Genomic DNA, 20,865 nt, shown 5'->3' with positions numbered 1-20,865 from the left:
TTGGTTTTGTTTGCACTAGAAATATATTTCCTTCTTATCAAATATATAAAAGCTAGAGGCCCGATGCACAAAATTCGTGCAAGACTAGGCTGCTAAGGTAAATGAGCTGATCTGGAGTCCTTACAGTGTCTTCTCCCGCCAGCCTGAGGCAGAACATCAGCGCCTTGCTTTCCCAGTCTCCAAGGACCTCAGCTGGAAGTCAAGGTATGTGTTTACAGGAGCTTCGCACCCTTCCTCTCTCGGTGACACTCCAGTCGTTCTGTGCTGTCGGAAATCTCAGATTGAAAAGTTCAAATGATCGTTTAAAATAAAACGTCCCCAAAGATGTCCACTACCCTCCCAAGTGTCCTACCCCCTCCCAGCTGTCCTACCCTCCCAGCTGTCCTACCCTCCCAGCTGTCCTACCCCCTCCCAGCTGTCCTACCCTCCCAGCTGTCCTACCTCCCAGCTGTCCTGCCCTCCCAGCTGTCCTACCTCCCAGCTGTCCTACCCTCCCAGCTGTCCTACCCTCCCAGCTGTCCTACCCTCCCAGCTGTCCTACCTCCTCCCAGCTGTCCTACCCTCCCAGCTGTCCTACCCTCCCAGCTGTCCTACCCCCTCCCATCTGTCCTACCCTCCCAGCTGTCCTACCCTACCAGCTGTCCTACCTCCCAGCTGTCCTGCCCTCCCAGCTGTCCTACCTCCCAGCTGTCCTACCCTCCCAGCTGTCCTACCTCCTCCCAGCTGTCCTACCTCCCAGCTGTCCTACCCTCCCAGCTGTCCTACCCTCCCAGCTGTCCTACCCTCCCAGCTGTCCTACCTGTCGAGTAAGACTCCCTCCACGTTCTGCGTGGAGTAGGGTTCGGTATCTGAAAGAGGAGCCGCACAACAAATGAGAGAAAAAGACACGAGATAAGTTTGCAATATTGGGGGACCAGGCGGGCAAGTCCTGAAGGACTTCCCCAGATGCTCAGGCCGCTCCAGTCTTTTATTGATCTGGAGTAGCCCTCAGGGTAAGGAGGTTTCAATGACACACAGATCAGCAGACAATTTCCAGGAGTAGACAAAGTATCTGATTAGCTCATCAATAGATTTCCGGGAGTATCTGATTAACAATAATCAACAAGGATCTACATAAGTATCTAAGGAATTAAGTGAACTAAGGTGGGGATGCTTCAACTATTATTACCTAAATTAACTGAGTGGTGCACAGTTCTGACCTTTGCTAGAACTTCAAAGGTTACTAGCTTTTGGGGGGTCTCTGTCTAAACTCAGCTAGTGAAGACAATGAATGGACTCCGGCACTACCCTCCCAGCTGTCCTACCCCCTCCAGCTGTTCTGTCCGGCTCAAGAGCCGGGGTGCTTCTCTTCAGGGAGTGTGGTGTGTGTTTACCAGGAGGATGGGTGCTCTGGCTCAGCAGTGGGACCTCAGACTCCGTCTGGAAGGAACCAAGGCAACACCTGGCTGTTCTGTTCGGGAGTGCCGGATAGACACGGCCATAGGACGGTCATGGTTCGGGAGTTCTCCCATCAGACTGTCCGACAGAAACACGCCTGGCGCCTCAGGAACCTCGTCCTGAAAATCCTGACTGTGTCGTCCGGCAGCAGCAACGCCACCTGTGAAGAGGGGAGGGTGGGGTGGCCCAGACTCCCTGTGGAAAGGGGGAGGGGGGAGCCTGGCCACCGATCCCGCCACAGGAGTCGTTTGGCTTCGGGTTTTATTTGTTGTGGTTGTTCTTAAAATATGCTTTTATTGATTTCAGAGAGAGGAAGGGAGAGAGAGAGAAACATCAATGACGAGAGAGAATCAGTGGTCGCTTACCTCCCGCACGCCCCACACTGGGGACTGAACCCGCAACCCGGGCCTGTGCCCTGACCGGGGATCGAACCCTGACCTCCTGGTTCCTAGGCTGACACTCAACCACTGAGCCACACCGGCCGGGCAGGGGTTTTATTTTTCTTTTGCTTTTGCTACAGCCCCATCTCCATAGCCCTTCAGAGAACGAGTTCTGATTCTGGTGCATTTGGTGGGTACAGCAAATGCTGCTTTCAGCTCTGGCACGTGTAGTTTCATTTGTAGAAGTGTATATTGCAAATCTAACCAGTTTGAAGGCATTAAAAGTTCCATGTGTCTGTTGTGCACCAACGAAGAGAGGGTTCCCTGAGGGTTCGTACCTTCACCTCGGGCTGTGGTTGGAAAGAGACAGTTTCCCACGTAAAAGTAAGGAAATGTTTGGAAAACACCCCCCAAGGCGGTATGTCTTCTCTCGCTGATCTGTCCGCAGAGCCGTCTCTTTAAACCGCCAACAGAATCGTAAAAGGTTGCCATTTTTGTATTTTTTTTTAACGCCTTATGATTAAGAAGCGTATTTTGAAAACTGTTCTAAATTTGCTTTCCGTTCTGTGTTTGGCACCGTAGATAAGATTCCTAAGAAGCTGGGAAAAGTGGAAGACGGCTCCTTTAAAGATCATCACAAAGGAGTTATCACCTCGACCATCAATTTTGGCATCAAGATGACCGCTGCCAAGGCCAAGGAGATGCTCCTGAAGAAGCTGAGGAGGATAAATAAGGACACTCTCGGGGCCCCAAGGAACAACAGGGTAAAGCACCCCCCTGTGTGCTGATGGGCCCTAGCCGGCTTGGCTCAGTGGATAGCGCGTCGGCCTGCGGACGGAAGGGTCCCGGGTTTGATTGCGGTCAAGGGCACGTGTCCGGGTTGCGGGCTCGATCCCCAGTAGGGGCTGTGCAGGAGGCAGCCGGTCCATGATTCTCTCTCATCGTGGATGTTTCTCTCTCTCTCTCCCTCTCCCTTCCTCTCTGAAATTGATTTGAAAAAATCTATACTAATAAAAGCATAATATGCTAATTAGACCGGACAGCCGAACGACCTCCCAGATGTCCTTCCGGACGAAGCCGCTGCTGCAGGGGCCAAGGCAGAGTGGTTAGGGGTGATCAGGCAGGCAGGCAGACGAGTGGTTAGGACTCAGCAGTCCTGGATTGTGAGAGGGATGTCCTACTGCCAGTTTAGGCCCAATCTTGATATCTCCCAAGGTGTCCTGGATTGCAAGAGGGTGCAGGCCAGGCTGAGGGAATTTCGTGCACAGGGCCTCTAGTGTATATATAATGGTATTTGGCCTGCAGATTAAAGGGTCCCAGCTTCAATTCCGCTCAAGGGCACGTGCCGGGTTGCTGGCATGATCCCCAGTAGGAGGTGTGCAGGAGGCAGCCGATCAATATTTCATTCTCATTGTTGTTTCTATCTCTCTCTCTCTCCCTCCCCCTCTCCCTTCCTCTCTGAAATCAATAAAAATATATTTTTTAAAAAAGAAAGAAAAAGAGAAACTGATGGCATCCACAGTGTTGAAAGAGCAGCCTTGTTATAACTCGGACAACTCCTGCTTCCTAGAAATAGTGTGGGCATTCCTTAGCCTTCCCCTGTCTACCTGGCACATTATTAACATTAAAAATAACGTGCTTGAAAACTGGAAATGCGTCTGAATTCTCTGCAACAGCATTTGCAGCAGAATTGTAAAAGTCTAGTTCCACGTGACAGTGTCATTCCCAAACCAGGGCCCATCTTCTTAGATAATAAAAGGGGAATATGCAAATTGACCGAACTGCAGAATGACTGGTCACTAGGATGCACACTGACCACCAGGGGGCAGACGCTCAATGCAGGAGCCAGGCTCTCGACTGGCGAGTGCAGCGGTGCAGACAGCAGTGCTAAGGATGTCCAGGGAGCAGGCCTTAAGCTGTCAGTCGGACATCCCCCAAGGGCTCCTGGACTGCGAGAGGGCGCAGGCTGGGCTGAGGGGTCCCCCCCCCCGCCCCCTCCAGTGCATGAATCTTGTGCACTCGGCCTCTAGTAGGAAATAAATACCTGCACACCTGACACAGCCTCGCCAACTCAATGAGTGAATGCTAAGTGAGTAATAATCACGTGTGTTCCTTGGTAAAAGCCACAAATGGATGACTTTATCCAGCGTCAACTGCATTTCTAGCTGCTGTCTGTGGAGGTCTGTAGGAAGGGAGTGGAGTTTCTGCTATTTTTGAAAGCATTGTTTTTGAAAGCCATGTCAGAATAGAATTTGGTCGGCTGCTTTTTAGTAGAAAAAGACGTGTCATTACTCCTGGTGATTTTGTTCTCAAGCCATCGCATAATTAGTGTCCCTAATTCACACTTTAAAGAAAAGGAATACTAATTAATGCATTTTAAATCTGTGCCTTCCTTCAGATTGTAGTATTCATTGACGACCTGAATATGCCGGAAGCAGATAAGTACGGAGCACAGCCACCCCTGGAACTGATCAGGCAACTACTGGACTTGGGAGGAGTTTTTGATACTGAAAAAATTGCGTGGAAGGTAAAGTTCACGTTTAATACTGTTGAAACGCGGGGCTCGGGGTGCAGACTGCTTCTCGTGGGTCCTTGGCTGACGAAGATGAAGAATAAATTCGTGGGCTAACAGGTTTCTTTAATAAGAATGTAGAAGTTTAGTGGAAGCATATACTAACTCCATCTGGGCAGAGGAGTCCCCAAAGGGGACCCCCCTGGGGAGGGGACCCCAAGTGGGAAAAGCCTGCTCTCTCTCACTCTCTCTCTCTCTAATGGGAAAAGAAATTTAATCCAAAAATCTAAAATTTGAAAATCTATAATCTAAAAAAATCTGTCTCGTGTCCCATTGTCTCCAGCTTATATATGCTGCAATTCTTTGTTTGACCCTGACCCTTTCTAATTGGATCCTTCTCAATTTAGGGCCCCCCTGCTTTCCTCCTTGGTCGTTTTGCTACACAGTATCAGTTCCAAAGGCCAAAGCCCGCATGGTCCCCCCACCACCACCACCCATTCTCCTTCGCTTGCACCATTCCTCTATCCTCTGTGAAAATGTTTCCTTCTTCCCGATATCCTGTGACTTTTCTTTATTCTCTGTGAAGTATGCCTTCTCCTCACCCCCCAACCCTGTGGCCTTTCTCTATCCTCTGTACAAGTAAGATAAGCATTTTGTGTCTCCAAGCCCCCACCTATGCATTCCTCTCCCATGGACCTTCTTTATTTCTAAGGCCCCCTAAACCTGCCTATTTTGTCTCTAAAATTCCTTTCATTGTTACTTAACAATAAATTAGGTATTTATAATAATGTTGAGTGAATTCAGTGAGCAATTTCGAAAATCTGGTGACATGGACATGCACAGCAAGAAAATTAGCCATGCCGGTGACATCTTTGCGATTTAGCGCCAGGGCCGTGGGGTCATAGAAATGCCCCTTTTGGTAGGATCAGATCCTAGTAAAAGTCGCAAGTATGTCCCATAGGTCCGGTTTCCGAGTCAGATAACACTCACTGTTGTTAGGCACGTGAATAGTTCATCAGCAGTTAATGCATATGAGAAAAGCTAATCCCTATGTCAGACTACTCTCATCTTTATTTTCAAGAACACAGATCAGCCCTAGCCTGTTTGGCTCAGTGGATAGAGCATTGGCCTGCGGACTGAAGGGTCCCAGGTTTCGATTCCAGTCAGGGGCACATGCCTGGGTTGCAGGCTTGATCCCCGGTGCGGGGAGTGCGGGGTGTGCTTGAGGCAGCCGATCAATGATTCTCTCTCATTGATGTTTCTCTCTCCCTCTCCCTTCCTCTCTGAAATCAATAAAAATATATATTTTTTAAAAAGGGCCTTGACCAGTTTGTTCAGTGGATAGAGCATCGGTCTGAGGACTGAAGGGTCCCAGGTTCAATTCCGGTCAAGGGCATGTACCTTGGTTGCGGGCACATCCCCAGTAGGGGGTGTGCAGGATGCAACTGATCAATGTTTCTCTCTCATCGATGTTTCTAACTGTCAATGCCTCTCCCTTACTCTCTGTAAAAAATCAATAAAATGTCTTTTAAAAAAAAAATAGCTATTGCTATGTACACAGCCGGCATCTTCTCCCCCCAGGCCCATCCTGGCTTTTCTGGAGACACACTTAGCGGGCTCTCCCCCTGAATTCTCGCCTCCCCGGGATCCGCTCAGCCGGCCGCCATTGCATTCTGCTCATTTCCCCTCGGCTGCTTTTTTAAAAAAAATTGGCCATTTCCGGGGGACGTGTAGAAAGCTTCCTGGAAGTCACATCTTACATGTTAGGATGGGCTACTGCCAGGAAGATGGATTTCCGTGACCATCGCACCTGTTGTTTGACAGGAAACAATCGCCTCGATCGTTTTTGGCTTCACCGTTTTAAATCTCTGGTTCGTTTCAGGGACATGGGACCCCATTTCACTGTCCACGGACCCATTGCGTGCCTCCTCCCCTTTCCCTCTTCCCACAGAACATTCAAGATCTCTCCCTCGTGGCAGCTTGCATGCCTCCCGTGGGAAGGGGGCACATCAGCCCACGCCTCCTCAAACACTTCTCCGTCCTCGTGTTGCCTCATCCTCCACAGAGCGCCCTGCGGACTATTTTCCAGGTACCGCGCCTGCCTCGTGTCCGCTGGGGGGAAAAAAAAGTAAATTTCCTGCTGCGAGGGGAGCTCTGAGAGCCTCAGATCCCTAATGTGAACGAACCTTCTCCGAAGGGGACAAGTTTTATTTCTCCCCCTCCATCTTCCGGCCTCTTACAGTTCGCCTCTCCATTTCAAAGACATGGCTCAGGGTGTGGAAGCAACACGTTGGCGCTTGCTCATGGATGTCTGCGGTGTAGATTCCAAGACTTTGTGGTCAGAAACTCTGACTGTCTCTGGGCTGGGGCTCGGGAAGCCGGGTTAACAAGCACAGCCCCCTTTTGCTAGCGTCGAGTTATTCTTTCTATTTTCTCATAGGATCAAAAAGTAAGGAGAGAGAAAATTCTGAAATATCTTATTAGAAAAATGGCTTCACACCGTGGAATCTCAGAGGGAAGGCAGGGTGGCGTGGGGGTGGGAAGAGATCAGCCAGGGAACTTGTATGCATATGAAATGCACCCTCCGTCGCAGCGCGCACATCTCCTTCTGCAGCGCAGGAATTGGCTGGAAATAGTCTGCGCTTACGATTTTCGTGATAATTGAGTTATTCAATTTCTTCCCATTCAAAGGTCCATTTGGGAATGTATTTCTCCATCCATAACTTCACCCCTGAGGTTCAGAAAAGTAAGGACCACATAATATCTTGTTCTCTCGCTATATACTATCAAGTCTGTCAGAATATGCTGACGACGCCAACGAAGTGCCACTACCTGTTTAATCTCCGGGATATATTCAAGGTTTGTCTTAAAATGCATTCTCTAGCTCACTCTTCGTCGGCGGTTCTCAACCTGTGGGTCGCGACCCCTCTGGGGGGTCGAACGACCCTTTCACAGGGGTCACCTAAGACCATCGGAAAACACATCTGTAATTACCTATTGTTTTTGTGATTAGTCACGATGCTTTCATGATGTTCAATTTGTCACAATGAAACTGGGGGTCGCCACAACCTGAGGATCTGTATGAAAGGGTCGCGGCATGAGGAAGGTTGAGAACCACTGCTCTTAATGTTTGAGATGGGGGAAATGTCATTTTACTGAGTTGACTCTCTGACTCTCACTCTCTCCCCTCTCTCTCTACCCCTTCCCTCTCTCCCCTCTCTCCTTCCCTCCCCCTCATTGATATTTTCAATATTAAATTGTTAAAAGGGGCAAAAAGGGAAATTCAGATTGATTGATTTTGCTGTGGATTAGCAGCTTATGCATGAACCAGTTACAAAGAATCATTAAAATAATTCCCGGCCGACAATGCAAGGATAAAACAACGCGAGGCTGTTAGGATATTGGCTACGGTTCTCAGCAGGGAAAGACATGGCAAGGTGTGGCTCAGTGGATAGAGCGTCGGCCTCCGGACCGAAGGGTCCCAGGTTCGATTCCGGTCAAGGGCACGTGCCCGGGCCGAGGGCCCGGTCCCCCGTGCGAGGCGTGCAGCATGCTTGGCCACCTCCTTCCAGCCGGTGGCTAACGGGGTGTTGTTTTCCCACCCCCGCCAGCTGCTCCTGGGGCTGCTGCAAGCTGACAGGGCCATCGTTGACTCCAAGGAGATGGCTGCCCTGTTCTTCGTCCACGAAGCCGCCCGGGTGTTCCACGATCGCCTGGTCGAGCAGGCGGAGAAGCGGCTCTTCTACCAGTTTCTCTCGAAGGAGCTGGACAGCTACTTCCAGGTAAACGCGCATCTCACGCACCCTTTTCCACGGGGCCCCGGGCAGACGTGTCCGTGACATTCATGAAAGAAATGTTAGGCAGTCTGTTACACGCGATAGCTCGAACAGCTAACGCCCTGTGCCGGGCCTTTAAAAAACGTCCCATAGCCCTAGGCGGTTTGGCTCAGTGGATAGAGCGCCGGCCTGCGGACTGAGGGGTCCCGGGTTCGATTCCAGTCAAGGGCACCTGCCCGGGCTGTAGGCTCGATCCCCAGTAGCGGGAGTGCAGGAGGCAGCCAGTCGATGATTCTCTCCCATCATTGATGTTTCTCTCTCTCCTTCCCTCTCCCTTCCTCTCTGAAATCAGTAAAAACATATTTTAGGGAAAACTGTACATATTATTACTCATTTTGATCTCCGTAGCGTCCCTGTAGCATAGGTCCTGTTATTGTCCCCTTTCACAGGTAGAGACACTGAGGCAGAGTGCGGGTAAGAACACAGCCAGGTCACACAGCTAGTTAAGTGGTAGCCTCATGGTTCGAACCCGGGATATCTGACTCCAGGTACTCTCTTAACCAGGGGTCCTCAGACTACGGCCCGCGGGCCACATGCAAATACAAATAATTGTATTTGTTCCCGTTTTGTTTTTTTACTTCAAAATAAGATATGTGCAGTGTGCATAGGAATTTGTTCATAGTTTGTTTGTTTTTAAACTATAGTCCGGCCCTCCAACGGGCTGAGGGACAGTGAACTGGCCCCCTGTTTAAAGAGTTTGAGGACCCCTGCTCTTCACCATCACGCCGTGCTGCCCCTCAGCCTTCCTTCAGCCGCTTGCCAAACACACGTCTCGCACGCACCTGCTAGGAATTTCCAGTGCAAACACCAAGCCCCGTGGGTGCTGAGACCCGCCTGGCGCCGTGGGGCCCCCTGGTGCCCGACAGGCCTCCGCACACGTCACGGTGCCACGGTGCCGGGGCAGGAAGGAAACTCAGCTCCTCTCTGCCCGGCTTTAGGGGGAGGGAAGCAGACTTCAAAGAGAAGGGAGCCCATGACCTTGGCCTGAAAGGTAGGCACGAGTTCACCGTGGGCCCCGGAAGCCAGTGTGGGAGCTTGCAGGGCTGTAGAGGTCGTTAGCAAGGGGAGATCGTCCTTTCGGGTTGTTGGTGAGACCTCAGAATGGTGTTTCCACCCTCGTTGCTCTGGCTCGGTGGATGGAGTGTCGGTCTGCAGACCGCAGGGTCCCAGGTTCAATTCTGGTCAAGGTTACGTACCTTGATTAAAGGCTCGATCCCCCCACCCTGGAGGCAACCAATCGATGTCTCTCTCTCTCTCTCTCTCTCTCTCTCTCTCTCTCTCTCTCTCTCTCTCTCTCTCTCTCTCCCCCTCTCCCTCTCTCTCTCCCTGTCCCCCTCTCCCCCCCCCCTCTAAAAATCAATGGAAAAATATCCTCGGGTGAGGATTAACAAAAAACAGGGCATTTCCACAGCCGGGGTTCTGAAACGTGGAACCCGAGGATCCTCAAAGAGCCCTTCGATAAAACTGCCCTCCAGCGTGTTTAGTTTCCTTTGTGGCCGCTGTGTCTTGCTGTGTGCGTTTCAAAGTATTATTCTGAGGAACCTGTGGGTGTCACTGCCAAAACGGGCCCAGGGCACAGAATAGGTGAAGAACCCCTGGGGCCTTGGCCTGACGTGTCGAGCTTTGGGGATGCGGGCGCTTGGCGTTGATTTGGATGAGCAGCCGCGGGCCGGCAACAGGTGCTATCGAACGATCACCTCCCAACAGATCCAGTGGACCACAGAATCCATGATGAGCGACTCCACCGTCTTTGTGGATTTCCTGCGGATAAACAAGTCTCTTAGGAAAAAGCTGTACCAGAACACCAACGACTACAATAAGCTGGCCAGGGTGCTCAGCGAGTTCCAGACCAAGATCCGCTCAACCTCAGAGGTAAAGGCGTACAATGGTAGAAGTGGTAGGAATGGTATACACGTGTGTGTATGAGTTCATATGTGCACACACACATCCTGTATAACAAAGAGCTAACATGCGAATTAGGCGGCACAGCGGAACGACCAGGGGGCGGGGCTGTGGGGCGGAGCCCCTTGCAGGAATTTCATGCACCGGGCCTCTAGTATGACTATAAAATGTAATATCTTTAAGGTGTGTGTGTGTGTGTGCACAAGAGAGAGTGTTCGGGGGGGAAAAAGTTTATCCTCATATTTTAAAGCAGACCGTTAGGAATACAGTTTTATATTGTTTCAGCTAATTTGGTCTCATTTGATAAAAGGGTAAACTTCTATTTTTTATTTTTATTTTATTTTGTTTTTTAAAATATATGTTTATTGATGTCAGAGAGGGAGGGAAAGGGAAAGAGAGAGAGAGAAACATCAATGATGAGAGAGAATCATGGATCGGCTGCCTCCTGCACGCCCCCCAGTGAGGATGGAGCCTGCACCCCGGGCCTGTGCCCTGACCGGAATCGAACCGTGACCTCCTGGTTTGTAGGTCGACGCTCAGCCACTGAGCCCCACGCCAGTCCGGCTGGAAGGGTAAAATCTTAACTACGAGGTGCACAGCTGTGAGCTGCAGGGGGTGGACAGATCAGCGCTGGTGAGTTAAGAGATGCAGAAGGCAGCGTGGGGCCAGGACCCAGAGGAAAACAAGGGGCAGCAAAACGGACGCGACTGGTGTCTACCGTTTCCCCGTTGTCGTGGGAAGAGCTGTGCCCGCACTGCAATTCCAGCAACATCACAGGCGCCTCAAACCAGTTTCCCACGACTCTCCATCCCCCTACCCCGGGACCAGCAATGGAGACGCAGCCGGGGTGCCGCTGTCCTCTCTCTTCTCTCCCCTGGAGCCTGAGACCTCCCCGAGTCTTGCACACCAACCACGCTGTTGGCAGAGGGCCAGTCCTCACCGTGCAAACTTATCTTCCATGCAGGGAAGCCAGTTGACTCGGTCTAGGGCCGTGGTCGGCAAACTGCGGCTCGCGAGCCACACGCGGCTCTTTGGCCCCTGGAGTGTGGCTCTTCCACAAAATACCACGTGCGGGCGCACATACAGTGTGATTGAAACTTCGTGGCTTATGCGCGGAAGCCGGTATTTTGTGGAAGAGCCACACTCCAGGGGCCACAGAGCCACATGTGGCTCACGAGCCGCAGTTTGCCGACCACCGGCCTAGGTGACTGGAATAGTCATTGTCATTTCTGTATCCGCATAGGCCATACCAGAGCGGGCCTAGCCAGTGTGTCTCAGTGGGTAGAGCATCAGTCCACAGGCTGAAGGGTCCCGGGTTCAACTCCGGTCAAGGGCACGCAGCTCGGTGGCAGGCCCCATCCCCGGCCCTAGTCGGGGTGCGTGCAGGAAGCAACCAAACACATCGGTGTTCTCTCTCTCTGTCTCTCTCTCTCTCTCTCTCTCTCCCTCTCTCCTTCTCCCTCTCCCTCTCTCTCTCCCTCTCCCTCTCTCTCTCTTTCCCTTACCCTCACCCTCCCTTCTACTCTCTCCCAAAATCAATGGGAAGATATACTTGGGTGAAGGTTAACAGCAACAACAAAAATCTTGGGGGGAAAAACAACACCCCATATCTCTTCCCTGTGCCTGCCCTCAGCTGTGTGTCCATTTCTTTGCCAGATTCCTCACTCCATGGTGTTCTTCAAGGAGGCCATAGAGCACATTGCCAGGGCCGCGCGGATCCTTCGGCAGTCGGGGACTCACATGTTATTGGTAAGAACTGGAAGTTCTCAGACCTTTTTAAGTTGGTCAGTGAAAAATGAAGGCAACCTCAGACGTCTCCTTCGCTTACCGAAGTTGTACTTATCCAGGGTGTCCGTGTGGGAAAGGCCAGAGTCGTCGAGTCATAGGACAAGGTCCTTGTCCTCTTAAGGGTTTGCGTAAGAAATGCTTCAGCACATCAAAGTGTTCTTGGTTTTTAGAAAGGATTTGGCCTGAATAAAAGCGATGGGTCTCGCATATCCTCGGCACTAACGTACTCCCCGTGCAAGAGGATCTTGCTTCAAAACAGCACACGTACTTGAATTTGGATTTGGAAGCATGAGTCACGCTTCTGAATGAAAAGTTTTACTTTTCATGAAAGCCAGGGGGAGTGACCTTCTTGGAAAAGCCCTCAATAACTCGAATGGAGGTATTATTTTATTCGGAAGGCTAAAGAAAAGCCAACATATTTAGCCAGTTATACGAATCACATGATTTATGACTATTATTATTTATGTCTATTTATTTTATAGCTATTTTAGTTATTTAAATGACACCGTTTTTTTCCGCGAAGGACTTTTCGTTGGCATTCAGAGAAACTAGAACTGTCTTTTTTAAATCTATTATTTAAACAGACATGTACAAGACTAATTACAAGGAATTAAGAGTTAGAAAATGGCCCTGGCCGGTTTGGCTCAGTGGATAGAGCGTCAGCCTGTGGACCAAAGGGTCCCGGGTTTGATTCCGGTCAAGGGCACGTACCTTGGTGGCAGGCTCCTCTCTGAGCCCGGGGGCCTGGACGGGGCTGGTGCAGGAGGCAACCAATCGATGTGTTTCTCTCACATCGATGTTTCTCTCTGTCTCTCCCTCTCTCCTCCACTCTCCCTAAAAACCAATGGAAAAAATATCCTCGGGTGAGGATTAAAAAAAAACAAAAAAGTTAGAAAATAGAATTAAGCCAAAAATGCAAAAGCAGATCATTCCACCATCAAAACTATTCCTTCCTAGCCTTTCCCACCCCATAAATGGCACCACCATAGACCTACTGCACTAACCCAAAACCTGGAACCCCTCATCCTTGACACCTTTCACTCCCTCCCCACATTCAGCTTGTCAATAGTATCTCTCCCCAAAAAGTCTTAAAACTAGTCTACGGCGTTTTTATTGTCTAAATTTCTAGCACATCTAGACAGAAAACTATGCAGGGAAAGATTCCCAGGACATCACATAGGCATCATGTGTTTAGATTATTTTTTTTCTTCCAAAGGTTGGCATAGACGGATGCGGGAAGGAGACTTGTACGATCTTGGCCTGCTACTTGACAGACCACAAACTCTACCACGTGACTGTGTCTCAGAACTATTCCTACGTGGAATTCAAAGAGGACTGTAAGAAGGTGTTTGTCCAGGCAGGATTAGAAGGGACCCCCACTGCTCTGGTCTTGGCTAATTTAAGCCTAGATCAGGTAAGTCCTTTTTCTCTTCACTACTTGTTGAAGTTTGATATTTAAATAGTCCCCCCCTCCATTTAATATTTGAAAAGAAAATAATTATACGTAAGCCTATTATTCTCCCATCATCGAGGCTCTTTGCTACTCTCTGTTCTGATCCAGTTATAGCCGTAGAGTTTGTACATCTGTAATCATGGTGCATAAGCATTACAACCAAAGCATTTTTATCTTTATAATTTTCATTTTAATTGAGCAAACACAGGTGTTTGGCAGTTAGAAGTAATTTATCTCTGTAGATGAAGTTATCTGTGTTTCTTTTTTAAAAAAAGCGCTATGGTCTGTATGCACTCTCTGCCCACGTGACCTGCAGTGGGGTGTGGGTGAGCCCCGGGGGGTCTTATCTAAGGGACACATCGGCTTACAGGTGCTGGGGAGCCTGCTGACACAAGGGCTGCTGGGAAGTCACATGGGGGACTGGCATGGGCAGTGACTGCAGGCCATCGTCTAGCCCAGTGATTCTCAACCTTCAGGCCCTTTAAATACAGTTCCTCCTGTTGTGACCCAACCATAACATTTTTTTCGTGGCTACTTCATCACTGTCATGTTGCTACTGTGATGAATCGTCATGTAAATATCTGATATGCAGGATGGTCTTAGGCCAGTGGTCGGCAAACTGCGGCTCGCGAGCCACATGCGGCTCTTTGGCCCCTTGAGTGCGGCTCTTCCACAAAATACCACGTGCGGGCGCGCACAGACAGTGCGATTGAAACTTCGTGGCCCATGTGCAGAATGACCCCTGAGAAAGGGTCGTTCGACCATCAAAGGGGTCGGGACCCACAGATTGAGAACCGCTGGTCTCGGGCATGCGCTGACCTGGGGGCTGGTGACAGTTTGAGGTCCCCGCAGGCCGTGTGGCCAGCAAGGGGGGTGCCCGGGCAGCAGGACCGCGGACAAGCTGACCTCACCTCTGGACCATGGGTAACACTTAGCATTTCGTGAGCTGCCATGGTTCTCAGTGCGACTCAGGGGAGATGGAAGCAGCTGGCCCGCCCCGCTGTGGCCGCTCCTGGAGCCCTCCCCTGGGCGGACGGACCGTCCTGTGAGGCTGAGGTGGGTCCTGAGCAGCCAGTGGGGCAAAGAATGCTTTTTTTTTTTTTTTAAGAAATCTTGGGTTTAATCTAAATACCAAAACGTTCACCCTTTTATAGCTCCTCTGGTAGACACTGTTTTCACCTTTTCCACCGGGTCTGGAGCCCCTTATGGAGATGAACTGGGTGAAAGGACCAGTCCTGTTTGTGCAGCGTCCAAGCACAAACGTCGATGAATGGAGGCGGGCTGGGAGCTGCCGGGCCAAGTCCCTGCCCGGTTCATTGTCATTCCTAACCCTGCTGCCCCCTCCTGGCCCCTGCTGCCCCCTCCTGGCCCCTCCTGGCCCCTCCTGCCCCCTCCTGCCCCCTCCCGACCCCGCAGGGCCCGGTGCTGGCATTGCTACCAGGACCCACCGCTGCTTCTCTCATGCCTGAAGCAGTGGGTGGATGGGTGAAGCTTATTAGACTTGGGGGGGAAATATTTCTTGATGGGTTCAAATGAACAGAAATCAGTTTTGTCTTAATGAATCTCAGTTCTCCTTAACCAGCGGTTCTCAACCTGTGGGTCGCGACCCCTTTGGCGGTCGAACGACCCTTTCCCAGGTGTCGCCTAAGACCCTCCTGCCTCTCAGATATTTACATGACGATTCATCACAGTAGCAACATGACAGTGATGAAGTAGCAACGAAAATAATGTTATGGTTGAGGAACTGTATTTAAAGGGCCAGAGGTTGAGAACCACTGCCTTAACCCCCACTACCGCCTGGTGTGTTCCGAGTGGAATACATGGATCCTTTCCCCACTTGCGGGTGAAATGTGTTCCCCGCAGGAGGCCTTCCTGGAGGACCTGAACAGCATCGTCAGTCTGGGGGACGTGCCTGACATATTCGAAAAGGAGGAGCTGGACTCGCTCGCCCTGCGGATCCGGTCTCTGGCCGAAAAGACCGGCTACGTGGACAACAGGCAGGCCGTCCTGTCCTTCTTCCAGAAGGTACCGCGGCGCGCGCCGGCTTTCCCAGCGCCGTGGGAGGTGGGCGCGGACCGCGTGCGTCGTTCCCGCGTGTGATGTTCAACTTGGGGGACCTTCTTGAGTTCTTTCAGGGAGTTTTCAGAGCTGACGTGACTGCCAGCCCTCCACACGGGCACACAGGGCTCTGAGGCCTGGGCCTCGCTGTCATTGGCTGGAAAAAGAACAGCTGGCGGTCATGACAAATGAGATCCCATGATGATTTCTTTTTGTTCCCCCTTTTTTTTTTTTTTTTTTTTTAAGAGAGAGAGAGAGAGATTGGTTGCCTCCCACACATGCACTGACCAAGGGCAGGGAGTGAACCTGCGACCCAGGTACAATCCCTTCACTGGACTCGAACCTGCAGCCCTCCGACGCGCAGGCAGGCGCGCTGACCATTGGGCACACTGGCCAGGGCCCCACTGTGATTTCTCACGCTGAGATTCCTTCCCAGCCGAGGAGGCTTGCATCTCGGGCATGTTGGCAACAAGGGTGGGCAGGCAAGAAACAGGAATGTGTTCCTCTCTTTGAAAGAAGCCTAACATTGGCCAGGAGGCCGTGGGCACGGCAGGAAGCTGGCCAGGAGAAGCGGGCGGTGGTCAGCAGGGACTCGGCAGGCGGGTGGCCGTGAAAGGACCAGTTTGAAGCGAGGTGTGACCGACGACCGAGGCTTTCTGACCGATGGCCGGTGACTGACCAGTGGCTTGGTGAACAGGTCGACGTGGCTGCCCAAACCCCAAAGTGTCCGCTGGGGAAGCCTGTACACAGGTCAGCTTATTTCTGGTGCCCGTCTCTAGCTCTCTTGGAGTCATTTGAAAACTGAACTGGGCAACCCTCCATTCCTCACCGGGTGCTTTGTGATCGGTCACAAGAAGAAGATGTAAAAGATTCCAAGAGCAGCATCCACCATTGGGAGAGAACGTCATCTGAATGGCTGCTTCGATTGAGTTGTGGGTTTTTTGTTTTAAATATGTTTTTATTGATTTCAGAGAGGAAGGGAGTGGGAGAGAGAAAAATAGAAATATCCGTGATGAGAGAGAATCATGGATTGGCTGCCTCCTGCATGCCCCACACTGGGGATCAAGCCCACAACCAGGGCATGTGCCCTTGACCGGGAATTGAACCCTGACCCCCTGGTTCTTTCTCATCATTGATGTTTCTATCTCTCTCTCCCCCCCTCCCTCTCCCTTCCTCTCTGAAATCAATAAAAACATTTAAAAAAAACACACAGAGGAGCTCTATGGGAATTGCCATTTCCTTTGTGAGGGCGCTGGTCGTGGCAGGCACGCCACACACAGTGGGTCAGGCACTCCCCGCACAGTGGGTCAGGCACGCCCGCACAGTGGGTCAGGCACTCCCCGCACAGTGGGTCAGGCACGCCGCGCACAGTGGGTCAGGCACGCCGCGCACAGTGGGTCAGGCACGCCCCGCACAGTGGGTCAGGCCCTCCCCGCACAGTGGGTCAGGCACGCCGCTCACAGTGGGTCAGGCACGCCTCGCACAGTGGGTCAGGCCCTCCCCGCACAGTGGGTCAGGCCCTCCCCGCACAGTGGGTCAGGCACTCCCCGCGCACAGTGGGTCAGGCACTCCCCGCACAGTGGGTCAGGCACTCCCCGCACAGTGGGTCAGGCACTCCCCGCGCACAGTGGGTCAGGCGCTCCCCGCACAGTGGGTCAGGCGCTCCCCGCACAGCAGGTCAGGCACTCCGCGCACAGTGGGTCAGTCTCGACTCACTAAGGAAAGAATTGACACGAGTTTTAAGTGGCATGTTCACCGCGATATATTTTTTCAAAGCAATGGATTACATTTTAACAGCTTATATTTCCATTATGTTTCAGAGAATACGTAAAAGTTTGCATATTTTTATGATCGTGAGTCCCACGGGACCTAACTTCCGCCAGAACTGCCGCGTGTATGCCTCTATGATTAGCTCCTGCACAATCGACTGGTACGAGAGGTGGCCGGAAGAGGCGCTCCTGGTTGTAGCCAACTCTTTCTTGAGAAAAAATGTGGCTTTAGAGAACAGAGAGGTAAATATAACTTCTTTAAAAACAAAAACAAAAAACTAATACAAGGGAAGCTTTCCATTTATTAACAGAATCTGAGAGTATCATATTTCTGAACAGCTCTGAACCCCAGGCGGACAGAAATGGGCAGCTCTCGGAAAAATTAGAAAACAAGTCAAGTGTTTGTCTGGCCTCTCGGTCCATTTCCTGTCTCATTTGCCCCCAAATTCACCTTATTTCAAAGATGCTCAGATTCCTCGTCGCCTGGGTCCCCTCACTCTCCTGCCCTCGGGGTGAACAGCAGGTGTTCATGCAAAGCCAGCCAATGGGAACTCCTTCTCTTCTGCATTTTGCGTTTCGCTGACCAGACTCTCCGCTAAGGATGCTGCAGCCTCTGTGTTGCTCAAACTCCAAAGCAATGAGAGCCCAAGCCACACACACACACACACACACACACACACACACACACACACACAGTCAGCTCCGAGTCTATGAGCAACAAGTAAATGAGAATCTTTTGAGAGTGGCTCCCCGGAAGATCCCACGGGGTACAGACAAAGGAAGTTGTGGACGCACAGAGCCTGAAGCTCGGCGAGACCTCGAAAGGGGCCCGCGGCCTTACCTGTCCATGTGTTCGAGGCAGGTAAAGGCCAAGGACACGAGGGACGGGTGGAACCCGGAAGAAAACGCAGCTGGCTTTAACGCAGCGGTTCTCAACCTTCCTAAGGCCGCAGCCCTTTAATACCATTCCTCATGCTGTGGTGACCCCCAATGTCATTGTTACAAATGGAACATCATGAAAGCACAGTGATTCATCACAAAAACAGTATGTGATTACATATGTGTTTTCCGATGGTCTTAGGCGACCCCTGGGAAAGGGTCGTTCGACCCCCAAAGGGGTCGCGACCCCCAGGTTGAGAACCGCTGCTTTAACGTGGCCAGGTGGTTGGTTGGCGAGACTTGGCGGCCGGGAGATGGGCAGCTACGACTCTGTTACATCTAAGTGACAATTCCCTCCAGAGCTCAGCCGTGGGGACTCGCTTTCCATTCTTGTTCCGCTCACCTATGCATCTGTATATCCTGTGAACCCCTACGTTCTTACAGGTTTGTTTTACTCAAGGGAACTGAGTGTCCTGCTAGGGATGATCTACCTGAAGGAAGATGAGAGCGGAAGAAAGCGTCGTAAACATGGACCCTGGGCCACAGGTCCCTGACTCCGTGGGTGGCCAGAGCAGGAACGCGGGCTCAGACCAGTGAATGGAGTCTGGCGTGCCACTGATCATTGGCCATAGCTCTGCCTCGTTCACTCTCGCACCATCCCAGCTATTAAAACTCATATATTCGTGGTCCCACCCATCCGGGGCCTTTATCTACATCCCCACATCTCAAAAATGATCAACTATTTCAAGTTACAGAGTTCAGTCTCCTCTTTTTTTTTTTATGTATATTTGAATTGCTTTCTCTTAATTCTTAAAAAGTGTATATATTTTTCAGAACTTAACGGAAAAACTTGCCCCCACGTGTGTCCAAATCCACCGAAGCGTGAAAGACTTGAGCACAAAATTCTTCCAAAAAACCGGGAGGCGATATTACGTGACCCCCCGAAACTACCTGCGATTCATGGACACATTTGCACACATTTTGAGGTCACGCGAGAAAGAATTGCAAACGAAGAGGTGAGACTTGGAGACCAAATCAGAAAACATGTTTATTTTTTCTGTTTCTGTTCCACTAGACGTTGCATCGGCGCTTTTATTTGTAAACACAAACCTATGACCCGCCCGTGCGTCCCCGACTGCCGTGTTTGATAGGAATCGCATTAAACCTCCATATCGGTTTGGGGAGAACTGGTGTCTTCACTGCGTCCCCGACTGCCGTGTTTGATAGGAATCGCATTAAACCTCCATATCGGTTTGGGGAGAGCTGGTGTCTTCACTGCGTCCCCGACTGCGGTGTTTGATAGGAATCGCATTAAACCTCCATATCGGTTTGGGGAGAGCTGGTGTCTTCACCGCGGTGCCTTCCGGCCATGACCACGGTGTATCTTGCTTTGCTGATGTTTTGTCATAAACGACCCCTCCCCATCCTTTCCCTCCTTCAGGGATCGCTTCTACATGGGCCTGTCCAAGATCCTGGAGGCCAGGGCTCTGGTCACAGACATGCAGGAGGAGCTCCTGATTGTCACCCCTCAGATAGAACAGAAAACAAAGGTAAGTTCCATTTGAAATCTTGTCGTCAAGCTCTTACAGTTTAGCACAGAGCAGCGTTGCAAAGCTCACTTTCTGGTTTGGACACCACATAGCTGTGTAATCTCTCTTAGTCCCAATTTCCTTCTCTGTCAAGGGAGGGGAACAGTAACAACAGTGATAGCAAAATATTAACGTCATTATCCTAGTTAATAAAAGCCTAATATGCTAAGTGTCCGACTGTTGGTTCGACCGTTCGACCAGTTGCTATGACACGCACTGACCACCAGGGGGCAGACTCTCCAACTGGTAGAGTTGCTGGGAGCCGGCCAATTGGGACTGGGTGAGACAGGCCAGACACGCCCTGGAGCCCTCCCGCGGTCCCTCCCCGGCCACGGCTGTGCACTGGTGGGGTCCCTCAGCCTGGCCTGTGCCCTCTCGCAATCTGGGAGCCCTCAGGGGGAGGTCAGAGAGCCGGTTTTGGCCTGATCCCTGCAGGCCAGGCTGAGGGACCCCACTGGTGCACAAATCCATGCACCGGGCCTCTAGTATTTTCATATTGAAACGTGATGATCAGTATCTAACTAATGGTAAAAACCTCAGCTAGAAAAATTCCCTAGTTATTCGTCATCTGAAATGTTCTGTGGTCACGGCCAAGCTGCCCAGTATTCTAAAGTCGTTACGTGTCATTGTTCCTTATGTGCATTGTATGAAATGATGTTTAGCATAGTCATCTTTGTTAGTCTATTAAACAAAGATATCCCAAGCTGATGTTGATCATTTTTTACCGTAACGAAATGGGCTATTTGAAGTTCTCTTTGAAAACAAAAAATCTCTTAAAATTCATGCTAAGAAGATTTATTTGGTTCATTAGGAAAAAGAAAACTTAATGGAAAAACTACAGAAGGACTCCCAGGTAGTTGAGAAAGTCCAGATGCTCGTTAAACAGGACGAAGAGATCATGGCAGAAGAAGTCAGGATTGTGGAAGAGCACGCTCAGGTAAAATGAAAACAATAACCAACAGGGGTCACTTGGAGATTTGCAAAATTATTCCCGAACGCCCCCATTTAAAGGTCGGCTAACTGCTCTTCAATATACACGGAGTGGCCACGTTATGATGACCGCCCCATCAGTACTTCACTGACTCTTCCAAAAATACTGAATATTGAGAACTTCCTAAGCAAATACTCCCAAGGTTTTATTATTATTATTTGCATAACTAATTCACTCCATCGTACTGATGGGGTGGTCATCATAATCTGGCCACTCGGTTATATAGTGCCCCAACTCTGGGTACTTGAAATATTTATCCCAACAAACGTTT

The 20,865-nt window shown here is 50.8% G+C and overlaps 1 protein-coding gene across 1 annotated transcript in view; it reads left to right on the top strand.

The window, feature by feature from the left end:
* DNAH14 (dynein axonemal heavy chain 14) overlaps window positions 1-20,865 on the top strand; it is a 137,304-nt gene that overhangs the window by 79,893 nt on the left and 36,546 nt on the right. The window contains exons 46-59 of the mRNA XM_036355199.1: window positions 143-204; window positions 2,400-2,581; window positions 4,216-4,344; window positions 6,281-6,418; window positions 7,021-7,188; window positions 7,941-8,111; window positions 9,873-10,037; window positions 11,724-11,816; window positions 13,072-13,269; window positions 15,172-15,333; window positions 17,187-17,378; window positions 18,849-19,030; window positions 19,456-19,564; window positions 20,415-20,540. Of these exons, the coding sequence (XP_036211092.1) occupies window positions 143-204; window positions 2,400-2,581; window positions 4,216-4,344; window positions 6,281-6,418; window positions 7,021-7,188; window positions 7,941-8,111; window positions 9,873-10,037; window positions 11,724-11,816; window positions 13,072-13,269; window positions 15,172-15,333; window positions 17,187-17,378; window positions 18,849-19,030; window positions 19,456-19,564; window positions 20,415-20,540 (2,077 nt within the window). The remainder of the gene's footprint in view (window positions 1-142; window positions 205-2,399; window positions 2,582-4,215; window positions 4,345-6,280; window positions 6,419-7,020; window positions 7,189-7,940; window positions 8,112-9,872; window positions 10,038-11,723; window positions 11,817-13,071; window positions 13,270-15,171; window positions 15,334-17,186; window positions 17,379-18,848; window positions 19,031-19,455; window positions 19,565-20,414; window positions 20,541-20,865) is intronic.

The sequence above is a fragment of the Myotis myotis genome, unplaced genomic scaffold (genome assembly GCF_014108235.1).
Source record: "Myotis myotis isolate mMyoMyo1 unplaced genomic scaffold, mMyoMyo1.p scaffold_m19_p_21, whole genome shotgun sequence".
NCBI classification, from domain to species: Eukaryota; Metazoa; Chordata; class Mammalia; order Chiroptera; family Vespertilionidae; genus Myotis; species Myotis myotis.
This window is presented reverse-complemented; position numbering and strand designations above follow the sequence as displayed.